General features: G+C 45.1%; 1 protein-coding gene across 3 annotated transcripts in view; it reads right to left on the bottom strand.

Moving 5' to 3' along the window:
- The window catches only part of PLEKHG1 (pleckstrin homology and RhoGEF domain containing G1), a 213,263-nt gene that overhangs the window by 62,532 nt on the left and 135,627 nt on the right, over nt 1-15,104 (bottom strand). For all 3 annotated transcript variants that reach the window (XM_042940075.1, XM_042940074.1, XM_042940073.1), the window contains one exon: nt 3,882-3,982. In XM_042940075.1, the coding sequence (XP_042796009.1) occupies nt 3,882-3,982 (101 nt within the window). The remainder of the gene's footprint in view (nt 1-3,881; nt 3,983-15,104) is intronic.

Below are 15,104 nucleotides of genomic sequence, written 5' to 3'. Positions count from 1 at the left end.
AATGTCTTGCTGTTTTAAAACATTTCTAAAGCAAATATGACACAAGAAAAAGCTTTAGGCCACCCGGGTGGCTCAGTCGGTTGAGCGTCCAACTCTTTTTTTTTTTTTAATTGTTTTAAGTTTATTTATTTATTTATTTTGCAAAAGAGAGAGAGAGCAGGGGAGGGGCAGAGAGGGAGAAGCAGAGTGAGCGAGAGAGAGACAGAGAGAGAGAGAGAGAGAGAGAGAGTCCCAACAGGCTCCTTGCTGTCAGCACAGAGCCTGATGTGGTGCTCAAGCTCATGAACCGTGAGATCATGACCTGAGCCAAACCAAGAGTGGGACACTTAACCTACTGAGCCACCCGGGTACCCCAAACATCTAACTCTTGATTTGGGTCAGGTCATGATCCCATGGTTGTGGAATCAAATCCTGCATCAGGTTCTGTGCTGAGCACGGAGATGGCTTAAGATTTTCTCTCTCTATTTGTCTCCCCCACTAGCATGATCTCTCTCTCTTTAAAAAAATAAACAAATAAAATTTACAAAACTTTGATAGAGTGAGGGTGGGATTCATGGGTGCTTATCATGCTACTCTATGCTTTTCTGTCTTTTGGAAATATATATTGAAAACAATATCTAGTCAGCAGAGTTTTTCAGGCCAGCATAACACCATTTTCTTTTTCCCCTCTTTAATTTTAGAGATTTAAATCTTGCTTAGTTGGTCACAATAATATTATATTATGTTGAAAAATCTGGACCTGAACTAATAATAGAACCTTCAAAATTATTTTAAGCCCCAACCATAGATTTGCCAGATAGTCGTAGCTTTGAAATCAACTGATGTAGGATATCTAATAAAGGAGTCATAAGAGGCATTAATATAAAAAGTCACATCAATACTATTTATTTAGCCAAATGTAACAGGAAAGACGTTTGAGCTCTAAATGTAGACTTCAGATTTAAGGGGAAGGAAATAAAAATGAATAGGGACCCAACAGTATAGACAACGCACCTGAAAAAGTTAAACAAGAAGATACTCTTGAAAATAATAGTGAAATAAAATAATAGGAAAGCCAACAGAAATTTGACAAAACCAGAAATTTGGCAAATAGGCTAAACTGGATGCCTAGTTCCATGTCGTTGAGCAAAGGACTTTTTCTACACTGCATGACTGATTCGTCTGTAAGATGTGCGTACAATATGCATCCTAACCCCGGAGAGCTGTTACAAGGATTAAATGAGATAAGGCATGTGCAGGGGATGTCTAAGTGTGACCTACGAAAGGGAGAGGCATGAATACGTTGTGCTCGTTGTGTGCACGCTGCGTCCTTACACTGACGCGTCACGTATCATCATCATCGGGCTACTCATTCACTCTGCCTCAAGTTTATTTTAGACATGTCTGGCTTCCTTGCTCAGAAAACACCAAAGAGAAAAGAACAGACAACTGATTCGGGAATATAAAAAGGCCTTCTCAGTCTTCCAACTCGTGCAGAATAGGCTCCACTGTCAAGGGCCGTTCTTGTTGCCTGGGTGTGGGGTGGGGGGGAGGGGCTACGCTTCTTTCTTACCTTTCTTTAAATTAGGGGACGTTGGAAGCTTTAAACTCTGGGGAGTAAAAACCTTTTCTGGACTACGCTGCAATGTCCCGGACCATGGCTGGAAACGCAGGGCTCCGTTCTGGCAAGAGGGAATATGGCTAAATGCCTGGGGTTTGGGGTCAGAGGAGCCCAGATGAGGCCTAGAAAGTGATAGTGCTCATAAAACTCTATGGCCTCTGGCATGAAGTAGGCACTAGAAAAACAGTCATTACCATCAGCTCACAGCCAAACCACCAGAAGGCGCAGGCCAGGCGCCTCCCAGCATATATGCTTCCACCCTCGCCCCAGGTTACGGAGCTACTGCTAGGTTCTGGAAGGAGAGGTCACTCAGGGGCTCACAGGATTGACCATCACTTTACCGTCATTTACCATTTACCAGCTAAAATTTACCATTGTGGCAAATGACGGTTAAATGGGAGCCTGCCTGAACACCGATGCATTGCTAATGAACACGCACACTCTAAATTCCCTAATTCAAGTTTCTGATGACCTTTCTCTCTTTTCTTAAATATTTTTTTAATGCTTGTTTATTTCTGAGAGAGAGAGGCAGAGAGAGAGACACAGAGAGTGACAGAAACACACAGAATCCAAAGCTGGCTCCAGGCTCTGAGCTGTCAGCACAGAGCCCGACGTGGGGCTTTAAGTCCGACGCTTAACTGACTGAGCCACCCAGGCGTCCCTCTCTATTTTCTTATTATCGCTATTTATTTTATGTCGAAGGTTTTCCCCAGCCACGGCGGCACGCTTCAAACATCGGAGAATCTTTCCAAAATTTCTGATGCCCTGGCCCCACCCCAAACTAATTCATTAGAATTTCTGGGGTGGGATCCGTCATATTTTTTTTTTTTTTAAGCCTTCCCAGTTGATTCCAGTGTGTAGTTCAAGTTGAGAACCCCTATCTTGGAACACGCAGACTGGTTTTCAAAGTCTCCTGGGTCCAATTAGGAAGAGGCTTCAACACCTGCAGTTTTTACATCCTGGGCTTTCAAAATTAAAGGAGCTGTTGATGCAATTCAAGACGCATGTCTCCCAGAGAGGCCGTGCTCAGGCTGGGTGTTAGGGATTCGGAGGGAGCAAAGGAGATGTGGGTCCCGCCTCCAAGGTGTCACATATACCAATTTCATTAAGCAAAGTGGGGTAAGATTCATAGTTTGCGTTATGGTGGAGTCACACGATGGCAGGGAGCTGTCGAATTTCGTAATGGGATTTTAACAAATTCGACATCATCCCCGGTTGATGTTTTTGGTGCTTCCTCCGTGCTGGCATTGAGCTGGGCACTTTTGGTATATGAATGCACTGAAGCTTCACCACAACCTTACGGGACACCTATACTTACTGTTTCCATTCATTCGTTCCACAACGTTTGCATGGCGCCTGTACACCAGGCACTGTTGAGGTACAAGGGCAGTAAGGAAACAGATCCCTGTCCTTGGGGGAGTGGGCGTGGCGAGGAAAGAAACAACAGATGTCAACCCAAAGTCAGTTACAGGGTATGTCGGAATTCGATACATGCCAGGAGAAAAAGAGCAGTTGAGGGGTGTGTGTGTGTGTGTGTGTGTGTGTGTGTGTGTCCGGCAAGCTTCATGGAGAAAGGAAGACACGGGTACAGCCTTGGAGGGAGGGAGTTAGTTATTCTACTCCATCGAAAGACTCACGCAAAGATACCTACATGGCTCAGCTGGGATGCAAACCCAGACATGTTGGAAACCAGAGTCTGTGCTCTTAACCTGCCTACTTCCTGGCAGAAGTTTCACAACATACAACACTAACCAATTTGCCTGTCCCAGCCCCTTCAGCAAATTTTCTAAGCCCAGTGTCTTTTATGTAGTTGGTCCTCAATACGTGTTTGAACTAATCATTTAAATGTAAATTATTAAGTAATTTGCATTCGCATATGTTGTGACCTAAAGTAGTTGTGTGTTTACGGTGTCCTCCCCACGCCCTAGGCAGAAGACAACTTCTAGAAAATCCAGGGGAGGTGGGGTGCTGCAGACTAAGCACGCGCACGCTTCTGGATGCCCCGTTTCTGTTGTGTTGTAGAAGAAAGATGTCACTCCTCCGTCAGGGCAAACAGGTCTCTTCTCCGAGTCAGGAGGGTGGAGTGGGATGGAATATTAAATAAATGGGAGACTCATCTAGAACAAGGATGCTTCTAGCTAGAAGGCTTCATCACATGATGGCACACAAAACCGTATGACGTCGAATCAAGGATTACAGGTAAAGTTTTCTTAGGCTGCATTCACGTGAGAGAAAGTCATCACGTTCTCGTGTGAGAACAATCATTTGAGTATGAACTTACCTATTGAAGTGGTAGATATCCTGTATGTTTCCAAAGAGGGCTGATCTTTCTTCTGTCCCCAGGGGAAGTTTTGTTTGGTCCCTGATGCAGTCAAGGTAATCCTGGGAAATCAATGACAAGGATGTCTTAAACATTCCTGTCCTTCTCCAAGCCACCTTTAGTTATGCAGGACAAATCTTTCATATCAGTTTCAAGTAACTATTATGCTAATGTGCTCATTAATTGTACTGTGTCTCGTTTATTAATGATGACAGTACTTACCTATTTATAGAACAGGGAGTTTGGACAAGAAGAAGGAGTATGCCACACATTAGTCTATATACCCCCCAAACGTATTAGAGCCTCCCTAGACGGATGATATAATGATCTTCGTTTCTCAGAATGTCAGAGTTTTGGCATAACAACACCGTCTTCTGTTTCCTTGACTGACTTATATGATAAAAAGATACTCAAATTCATATGGTAGAAAGCCAGAAATGCAGATCTTAACATTTCTCATCACAAGATAAAAAATTTGTAACTCTGTGTGGTGATGGCTGTTAACTGAACTCAGTGCGGTGATCATTTCACAGAATATATGTGTATCAAATCATTATGTTTTACACCTTAAACTAATGCAGTGTTCTGTGTGAATTATATCTCCATAAACTGGGGAGAAAAGAGTTGTTTAAACATAACCTTTAAATCGGGAAGCTATCGGTTGTTAAAGTGCAGAACCAAATCCTTCCTCAAATACCAATTTCCAAAAAACCCAAAACTCTCTTTTTATTTTAATAAGCACATAACTCACTTATGCTATCTAGTAGGCTATGCTAATGAGCCATGGAAAGCTTTGAAATGATTTTACATCTTTTGACACAGTACCAGCTCCCAAGCAGAGCTAATGTGGGTTCAGATCCACAGTGGGTTCTGCCCCGGGTGTGAGAGTTCATAACTGAGTGTTCCCCCTTCCCCAGCAATGCTTGAAAAAAGGACTCTGTAGGAGGCCAGAAAACAATAAAGAAAAAAGTGAAAACAGCTGAAATAACGTAAAATAGAAAATAAATACAATCCCCTGCCCTGGGCTGCACGATGTACCGTGGCCCTCGACCAAACGTCACACGGTGTTATGCAGCATGTGGAGAAAGGGACCCTGCGAGAATCCCAGGCCACGGCCACATTCCAACGTCCAATCGCAAACACAATAGCATTTAGGTGCGACCAGCCAAAGGAGAAACGAAATTTAAGAACCATCAGATAATTCTTCCTTCTCCCTTTTCATCAGGCCCATTCATTCTCTCATGCTCTTCACGTTCCTCAAAGGAAAACCAGGCAGGGCCTCGCCATAAACTTTCTCAGGAGCCCATTTCCCAGAATGCATCCTAACTTACCATTCTGGTTCTTCAAAACCGCTGGCATGCGTGAACCATTGTTTACTCATCTATTTTTTTAACTTCAATCCAAGTTAGCCAACATCTAGTGTAATAATGATTACAGGGATAGACTTTAGTGTCCCTAGTGTCCCATCACTTACACACAACACCCAGTGCTGATCCCAATAAGTGTCCTCTTTAATGCCCATCGCCCATTTAGCCCATCCCCCACCGACACCCCTCTGGCAACCCTGTTTGCTCTCTGTATTTAAAAGTCTCTTATGGTTTGTCTCCCTCTGTTCTTATATTATTTTTGCTTCCCTTCCCCTATGTTCATCTGTTCTGTATCTTAAATTCCACATGTAAGTGAAATCACATGACATCTGTCTTTCTCTGATTGACTTACTTCGCTTAGCATGATATACTCTAGTTCCATCTCCATTGTTGCAAATGGCAAGATTTCATTCTTTTTGATCGCCAAGAAATATTCCATTATATCTATATCTATGTGTGCGTACACACACACACACACACACACACACACACACACCCCACATCCTCTTTATCCATTCGTTAGTTAATGAACATTTGGGCTCTTTTCCATACTTTGGCTATTGTCAATAGTGCTGTTATAAACATTGGGGTGCATGTGCCCCCTCGAAACAGCACTCCTGTGTCCTTTGAATAAATATCTAGCAATGCAATTGCGGGGTCGGAGGGTGATTCTATTTTTAATTTTTTGAGGAATCTCCACACTGTTCTCCAGAGTGGCTACACCAGTTTGCATTCCCACCAGTAGTGCAAAGGGCTGAACCAATGTTTCTAAACATTTTTTCTCTTTTAAGCTTTGTGGTAACATCTTTTCTTCTGAAGACAGTGGCCACCTCAAGAAGAAATTTAAATTCACAGGGTTTAAGTGTCTCTGGCACCCAAAACCCACAACAGCAAGACATAGCCTCCTTCCTTTCATGAATGGAACAATTATAAGGAGCTTAAGTATCTGCATAGGATATAGAGCTAATGCCCAAATAAGAAATGCTAAAGATAGCTGGATAAGTACCTTTTGAACAACATGTAAACCTAACCTACACTTGTGCAAAAAACTAAATGTATTCAATGATGCTTACATAAAATTACAAATGGTACAAAAAGATGGGCTGATATTTACTTGCACTGAATGCTTATATTTGATAGTTGTTTAAAACGTTGATCAACATTTTATTTACTTATCTTTTTTTTCTAATAGGCTTCACACCCAGCGTGGAGCCCAATGTGGGGCTTGAACTCATGACCCTGAGATCAAGACCTGAGCTGAGATCAAGAGTTGGAGGTTTAACCAACTGAGCCACCCAGGCACTCCTGATAACATTCTATTCTATTCCGTTCTATTCCGTTCTATTCTATTCTATTCTATTCTGTTCTGTTCTGTTCTGTTCTATTCTATTCTATTCTATTCACCTTTATTTATTTTTGAGAGAGACAGAGACAGAGTATGAGCAGGGGAGGGGCAGAGAGAGAGGGAGACACAGAATCCAAAGCAGGCTCCAGGCTCTGAGCTGGCAGCACAGAGCCCCATGTGGGGCTTGAACTCACGGACTGCGAGATCATGACCTGAGCCAAAGTCAGACGCTCAACCGACAGAGCCACACAGGTGCCCCATCATTTTAAAAGGACAGATCATGTGCGGAATTAAGAAGGTAAAACATAAGGTTATAGATGGGCATGAAATTAAACAAAGATAAGGATAGGCATGATCCACACAAATAGCAGGATAAAGGCTAGGGCAGAAGTGACATATGTGTGTGCCAAAATCACCTCGCTGGCTGCCATGGGCTTTAAAGGAGAAAACAATCCTTTTTCTCACTTCAGGTGAAGAGCTTGCTCATTTGCAGAAACCTGATACTAAATTCTTCACGTGAGGGAGAGATGGAGTTAAGGGGCTTGAAAAATTTCAGCGGGGGTTAGAAACAAAGAAGCATGGCTGGCTTCCAACAGAGGATGGCCCCTCTCCAAATCAAAGAGTTTCTAAACCCCCCAGTTCGTGGTAGGGAAACTAGAATGTCAAAGCTGCTCGTTTTCTGAAATTGTTGAGAAAACAGATCGTTAGGAGTCCCAATTTTTGTAGGTCACTCTAGAAAACGGATCAAAGTCAGGGCCACAGCTCGTTCCCCCCACTGACCATAATTAAGCCTTTTAAATATGATACTTTAACCCTAAACCAGTTACTGGAAACGACCGTAGCATGCACTGCATTAGCAGCTGTAATCATCTCAAGCCAAAATGAGAGGTTCGAAGCTCGGTGATAATAACAGTTGGTTCAGTGCTCAAATGACAGAGCAAAGACACCAATGAAATTTATTAGAGCCTGTCACACTGCTTATTAATTTTATTGGCTTGATGTCAGCACTTATGGCTACCCTACAGTTAACAATGAAGGATCAATTTAAAACTTTTGCATTGAAAACAATTATTCTCCAAAAAGATCAAAGAATTCACTCCACTTGGGAGAGGGACAAGGTGGGGAGATACACACAAAAAAAGGGCTTGCCACTAGTTGGAAAGATGTTCTATTACGCCATTTTAAATTTAGCCTCAGGTATTTATTTTCTAATCAGTTTATGGCCTCAGGATCTCCTTGAGATTTGTACACGGGTGTCCTCCTTGCGGTAACTTTTTCATCCCCTGTAACGTCCGGGACTGAAAACACCCAAGTAAAGACTAACTCGGTGCTATTTTACATTTATTTATTTTTGTGAGACAGAGAGAGACAGAGCACAACTGGCGGAGGGGCAGAGAGAGAAGGAGACGGAGAATCCGAAGCAGGCTCCAGGCTCTGAGCCGTCAGCACACAGCCCGACGCGGGGCTCGAACCCACAAACCGTGAGATCGTGACCGGAGCCGAAGTCGGACGCTTCACCGACTGAGCCACCCAGGCGCCCCTCTATTTTCAGTGCCATAAATGGCAAAGGAGACCGTTCGCAAAGTGGTGCCCGAACTACAAGATAGGTGCAGAAGTTGAGAGTAAGCAGGTGGAAACTTCCAACATTTTGAGAGAACGAGATCTGTTGAATCTAACGATAAATTCGGGCTTATATTTTGCATGTCTGATTTCTTCTGTTTTGTTTTTCTAGCGATTTACTTCTTACTGTATTTTACAAAAGAATCAGCGTGTGACTGACTGGAAGAAAACACGCACGCACGCACACACATATACATCCCTGTCCCTCGGCACAGGCAGAGGAGCCCTGGTCTAGGCAGTCCCCCAGCAGAGATGGTGCAGAAATGGACAGAGTTCAAATTCCGATTTAAACTCAAGTGCAGCGTCCTTGGTAGTTCGCCTTATTTCTCTAAGACGCTTATAGAATTAAATTAATGTCCCTGCCCCACTTCCCTTCTTCCTCTAAAATAACATTTAAAAATGTTTTAAAATGAGAACCTGTTTACCATAATAAAGATAAACCACAAGAGGGAAAGAGACGCGGACTTAGAACTATAGTCTCTCCACACTCTGCATCCTTTCTATTCCCTTCCGCCTCCTCTCTCGCGGAGAGTCCATTGTAGAAACACAACAAAAAGGTTCCATTCCGAAGTCCTCTTGCTGACATTTCAAAGTTTGACCTAGTGGGTTTATGGTTGGCTTTTTGGTTGGTTTTTCTGTTTTTAGAACTTTCAAATTCCAAGTCCTTTGATGTCACTCGTAGGTGAGACTTTTGGGTCTTTATTTTGAAGGAAGCATTTTTTTTTTTTTTTCTCCAACCCCTCCACCTTTTCTAGAAAGTAGTCATCTGTTTATCCCCAAACCTGCCCTCCAAATGCCATGTATTACATTGGGATGCCACTGACGCCACAATAAGTTACAAAAACTTACACTTGCGTATCAATTTACAGTTTAAAAGCATTCACATTCATTCCTACAACCCCCCCCCCCCGCTTTTATTGAGGACCTAAGACCGTGTGCCGAGTTCTGTTTTACAAGCTAAGAATTAAAAAAATGAATAAAACATGACTTCTGCCCCCAAGGAGTTCCCCGTGTGGTTGAAAGACCAGTGTAAACAAACAAGTACAATACAGCGTTGAGGCTGCGTGGCTGATAAATATTCAGTATGGTGGACAGAGGGGGCAGAGAAAAAGTGCTCAATTCCAGGGCGGAGAGAGGCTCTCTACCAGAGGAAGCGTGCGTGAAACTGAATCTTTAAGGAGAACCAGCGTTCTGGATGTAGAGAAAGGGAGACAGCATCCAGGAAGGTAGAAAAGTGCAAACAGAGGCCTCAGGCCACTGAAAGGAGCTGACCTGGGCCAAGACGGCAGGGCCTGTGCACAGGCACACAGACCCGGGGGGTGAGCTGCGGTGTGAGGGCAGGCGGATCCTGGAGAATCTTCCGTGCTCTGTAGGTGGTGGCCACCACGGAAGGATGTAGGGACACCGCAGACCATCTCAGCCTCAGTGAAGAAAACAGAACAGAAGGTGTGAAACGGGGGTGGGGAGGCCAGTTAGACCAGCAGAGCAGCGCAGGTGAACCCAGACCAGGCCCTCGGCCGCAGGGTCTACAGAGGGGAACGCCATCTAACCGGCGTGAAGGACAGAAAGGAGCCGGTCAAGGGTGAGAGTCACAGTGTGTGAGGGACACTGTTGGCTCTCAGGATGTAGGGGGCCCACGGAGGTCCCCCCAAGATGGGTCCCTTTGGCAGAAGGTCTATTTTGAGTTAAAAAGCAATCAAAACCCAGCAAATTCAGGAAAAGCTCTTCAACCTCCCCCCCCCCCCAAATGTCTAAAGAGTATTGAGAGAGAGGACCTGCTCCAGAAAGAGGGCTATCACCGCAGATAACCACATTATGATATGAGCCACGTAAGGCAGACAGGGAGGGACCTAAGCAAAGCCACTCCGAGCAAAGTCCTCTCGTCCTATTGTTTCCGAGGGGCCCAGCAAACATTTGTTTACCAAACATTTACTTTTTTTCCATCTTCCTGTAAATTGCATTCCTTCCTCTGAAGGCCCCGACCTTTGCCCCCTTCTCCTTAGTTCCGGATGACTATATATATATATATACACACACATATGTATATGTATATATGTGTGTATATATATATATATATACATATACATATGTGTGTGTATATATATACATATATACACATATATATACATATATATGTATATATATGTATATATACGTATATATATATGTATATATATGTATATATACATATATACACACACACACACACACATATGTATATGTATATATATATCATGTTGCCCGTCTTTGGAATTCCCATGTCTGTCCATACGTACGCTGTTAAATCGGATTTTGTCCTGTCAAATCTGTCTCAGATCAACCTGATTCTTAGCCTGGCTGGAAGGACCTCGAAGGGGCCGGGATTTCTTGCTCCCCAACGAGGAGGAGAGAGTCCGCGCTTCTCTCTCCGCTCACTTTCCACGCTGGAGAGAAGGAGCTCTGTTCTCCTCCCCCGCAGCAAGACATTTCTCTTATCCTCTGTGGCGGGCAGTGAATTCAAAGGCAGGAAGGCCAACGCCTCGTCCACCGCATGGACGGAGCTGGGATGCTCCCTCTGGGAACAGCACCCACCGGCCCTCACCCTTCCTTCTGCCTCTCTTGGCCTGGAAGCTGGTGAGGTAAAAGTAACCCGGGGCCGCTCCTGCTGGCCGAGCCTGCAGAAGCCTCGGCTTGGCTCTAGGCCTTGTTGGCCGGCTGGTACCCGCGGTACTGGACCGCCTCACATCCAGAAAAACCACTGACAAACACCTCTGGGGATCTGCGATGAAGAGGAGACCAATCTTTTGGCCTCACTCCTCTAGACAGGAGACCTCCACGCGGCTCTGGCTTGCTCATCTTGTCTTCTTAGGGTCAAAGCTCTGAGGAGACATACGGGGTTTTACTTTCCAGCCATTGTCCTCTGCACAAATAGAGCCCCCAGGGAACATCACCGTGGTCATGACCGGTTCAGCATCACCGGCCTGGCCCAAGTCCCGGATGCACTTTCTCTCCCCGTTCCCGGGAGCCCTGGAGAGAAGAGGGTGGTGGGCTGGGGGCAAAGACAGGGCGTCAATCGGTTTGGGATGTGTGAAGACACATGTCGCTGTAGGATCTCCAAGGAGGGGTTTGGCAGGCTCAGGATCTGGGGAGAAAAACAGCGGTTGGCTCAGAAAGCTCCGTGGGGAGCTAGAAGCCATGCAAAGGCTGTGCAGCTTTGGGCTCGGGCTGAGGCAGCGCTGACAGAACAGAGAGGCCAAGGTCGTCTCCGATGCTCCAGCGGCCACGGCCACGGCCAGCGCCCACCCACAAAAAAGCAGCTTCCGAGTAGCTCGGTGTTGGCGGCCTGCAGCCTCGGTGAGGGGGGAGCAGGCCATGGCACCTCCAAGAAGTCTCCCGTGGCAGTGACAACAGCGAAGAGCCCTTGCAAAGGAAGTGATAACAGTAAGCGAAGAGCTGCGAGGCCACGGGCAGCACAGGACGCTGGGGCTCCCGCCCATGAGACTGCACCCCTGAGCGGGAGCAGCGGCGGGGGGCGCTTTGGAGGGCTCTCGCTTGGAGCAGAGAGCCTGGCAAGCCCTCCTCTTCCGGACAGTCTCGGGGAAACCGAGACAGGATGACAGATTCCCGGGTGCAGTGACTAGAGAGAGCTGCGGCCGGCTCTGGAAGTGGCTAACGGGACTGTGAATTTTGACCCGGGAAGAGATGTGGGACCGGGGAGGATTGACCGGTTGATCCGTCCACCCGTGCACCCACCTGCACGCCCACCCACGCACGCACCCACGCACCCCACGCCCGCACTCATCGCAGATGCATCCGTGAACGGGTTGGTGGTAGGTGTAGGGAAGGGGAAGCCGAGCATGAGAACCAGGTCAAGGGCCAAGATAAGCGGTGGGCGGGGGGGGAAGATAAGCCCCTCGCCTGGGAGGTCCGGGCTGGGAACGCTGTCTTTCTGAGTAGAGCAGGGAGTGGCCACATGGGTCAGCTTCATTTCTTGGCTAGAAAAAATTCCAGTGAGCCAGAGAATACAGAGTAAAAAGTTCCCTCTCCCTCCGCAGGGCCCCTCCCTCTCCCCAGATGTCATTCTCCAGAGGTGCCTCTGGTTAGTGACCTGGTATGCATGCTTCTGGGCTATGTTCCAGGGCAGTGACATTTGTCAAAAATGAGATCTATGCTCGGTTCACAACTTTTCTCCCCCCACTCAATGTATATAAATACACAGGCTTCCTATATGTCAGGATAGTTCTTTGTCATTCTTTATAGTGACTGTGTTGTATTCCATTCAATAGTTTCATTATAATGTACACAACTAAGAGTTTTGGGGCCACATCCTATGTGCGAGTTTCTGTATTAAGGGGGGACATCAAGAAACAAGTAAGATGTGACCCTGTACTCTAGGTGCTCCCAAGAAGAGTACAGGAGAAAGGCATGTGAAAGAAAGAAGTCAGAGTATGACAATGTGTTATAAAAATTATTTACAAAATGCGGTGGGAGGATAGAACACATTTTCAAACAAAAGAAACCCTTTCTCTTTCTTCCAAATAAGCCACTAATCAGGGTTTATAGTAAAATCTCCCTCTGTAGCCTGCAGATAAAGTATCAGGAGTTAATCTTCCAGTTAATCTCTTTTCTCTGATTTCTCTGCCCACATCCATGGGGGGCAAGGGGGAGGAGGGTACAGCTAAAGAAACGGGAGCCGGGGGTCTCTGGCCACTTCATCAAGCTGGAAACAAAGCTCTTATTGTGGGAGCAGTGTTCTCCTTGAGTCTGTATAACGTTGCCTCCACACCGCAGAAAAGTGTGCAGAAAATGCCATATATCATCATGGCGACAAACTCTGCCAACCTTGTTGGGGGTCGGGGAGGAGCGGGGGCAGAGGGGGGAAGACAGGGAGAATGAATAGAGGGGAGCAGAAGGGGGAGAAGAGAAGAGGAAAGAAAAAGGGGAGTAGAAAGCACAAGAGGGAAAAGAAGACGAGGAGAGAAAGAGGGAAGAATAAGAGAGGAAGACGTACACCCCGTGTGCAGGCACCGCAAGGGGGTTGGGTGGGGGGGTGGGGAGCAAAGGGGGAAGAGTTAAAAGCAGCATCTGTTGCTGGTAGGAGATCAGTTCTCATCCAGTCTTCCTAACTGATGGTATAGAAGCTGATCTTAACTGGTGGTATGTAAAAGTCAGAATTAATGGCTCTGAGACATTTGAGTAAAAGGATCATAAATAAATAAACAAACAAACAAATAAATAAATAAAACTGGGAGCTTTCAGCCTCATTATACCTAGCATAATACTTTCAATACATAAAGCATCAGTAAAAAATGTCAGGAATGGCCTTCTTGTTAAGCTGTGACAAATGATACAGTCTGTTCAGTCCCCTCCAATGTTTCCCCTCTTCCTCCTAAGAGAAGGGGAGCAGGGAGGTGGGACAGCCAGCCCTAGACAGGGGGAGGATTGGGCAGGTCTTCCCAGAAAGAGAAACTTGGTCTGGGCAGACAGGAATTCTATTAAAAACAGAAATGCTGAGTAGAAAGAGAAATAGATCTCTGCTTGAAGACAACTGGGTATATTTGGTTTTCTCCAAACAAAAACTGGGTATATTTGGTTTTCTCCAAAGGCTTTAAGCAGAAAACACAAATGAACTGGCAGCCTATAGTAACTGAATCAGAAGAAACGGGATTAGCATTAATATATTAAAGTTCTTCAAGCAACTGGTTGCCCATCTTTTCCTATGCTTTTGGCACACCATTATGGAAATCAGTTGTCTTTTTTTTACTTCATATTGACATCCAGAGGAAGATGCGATGTATACAAACACAAATAAATTTTAAAAATTCATGATAATTAAAAAGAATTTGGTGCAAATATAGTACTACAATTAATCTCTTAGCTTACCAAGTTAGAACGGAAAAGTTCTTACGAGAGTCCTTTCTGTAATAAAAACATGGCAGGAAACTTAATTTTCTATTGCTTTGTTAAATATTTATTTTAAAAACTGTGTTTAGTGTTTTCAAATTACATTGACAGCATTCCCATATGTAAAAGCTCTTCTTAAAATAGGGGACAGGGACACATGCTCCTTTCGAAGTCCCGCTCGCACTGAGATATCTTTCCATACTTATTTGAAACCCACCATCGCTTTTTTTCCTGTACTCTTTAATCCCATTGTCATTTCTAACAACCAAAAAAGAATAAAGCATTTCTGGGATAATCTAAGTGCTCACCGAACATGCATGAATGTAAAGTATGTTTAAAATCTTCACAATGGGCAACCGGAGAATTTGCCAGAACCATCTGGAGGAAAGCACAGCACCAGCATCCCAGTGGGTGCTGATGAGATAGGAAAGACAGGTTTATTAAACACTTCCTCCGGAAGGAGTCCCCCCCCCCCGCCCCCCACCCCCGGGTCACCTTACTTTTCTACAACTCTCTTTTTATGTCTTCCTTCTCATTGGGTTAACTTTATACAGCATCATTATTATTATTTTTTTTGCCATTTTATTTTCATCACCGAGACAAACTCTGCCAACTTTGCTGAGGCTGGGGGGAGAAGGGGGTAACAGAGACAGGGTGAAAGAGGGGGATAATGAGGAGAGGGGGACAAAAGGGGGAAAAGGGAAGAGGGAAGAAAAAGGGGAGTGATGTTTTCCCTGAGTCTATATAACGTCACCCCCACACCATGCAGAACCATGCTGAAAACGCAATATAGTTCTCCGGGTCCAAGCCAGGGAAGGAAGCAGACAGATACAATTAGATGTGGCTATAATCCTTAAGGAGGAAAACAGCAAAGGGATGTGATGTCCTGGCAGAGCTTTAAGTACCTGAAAATGAGAACTGATTCATCTCAGTTATAATCACGGTACTGCTAGTATAATTTGAAACACG

This window comes from Panthera leo, chromosome B2 (assembly GCF_018350215.1).
Source record: "Panthera leo isolate Ple1 chromosome B2, P.leo_Ple1_pat1.1, whole genome shotgun sequence".
Lineage (NCBI taxonomy): Eukaryota > Metazoa > Chordata > Mammalia > Carnivora > Felidae > Panthera > Panthera leo.
Note: the sequence above shows the minus strand (reverse complement) of the source record. Positions and strands in the feature narration are given on the sequence as shown.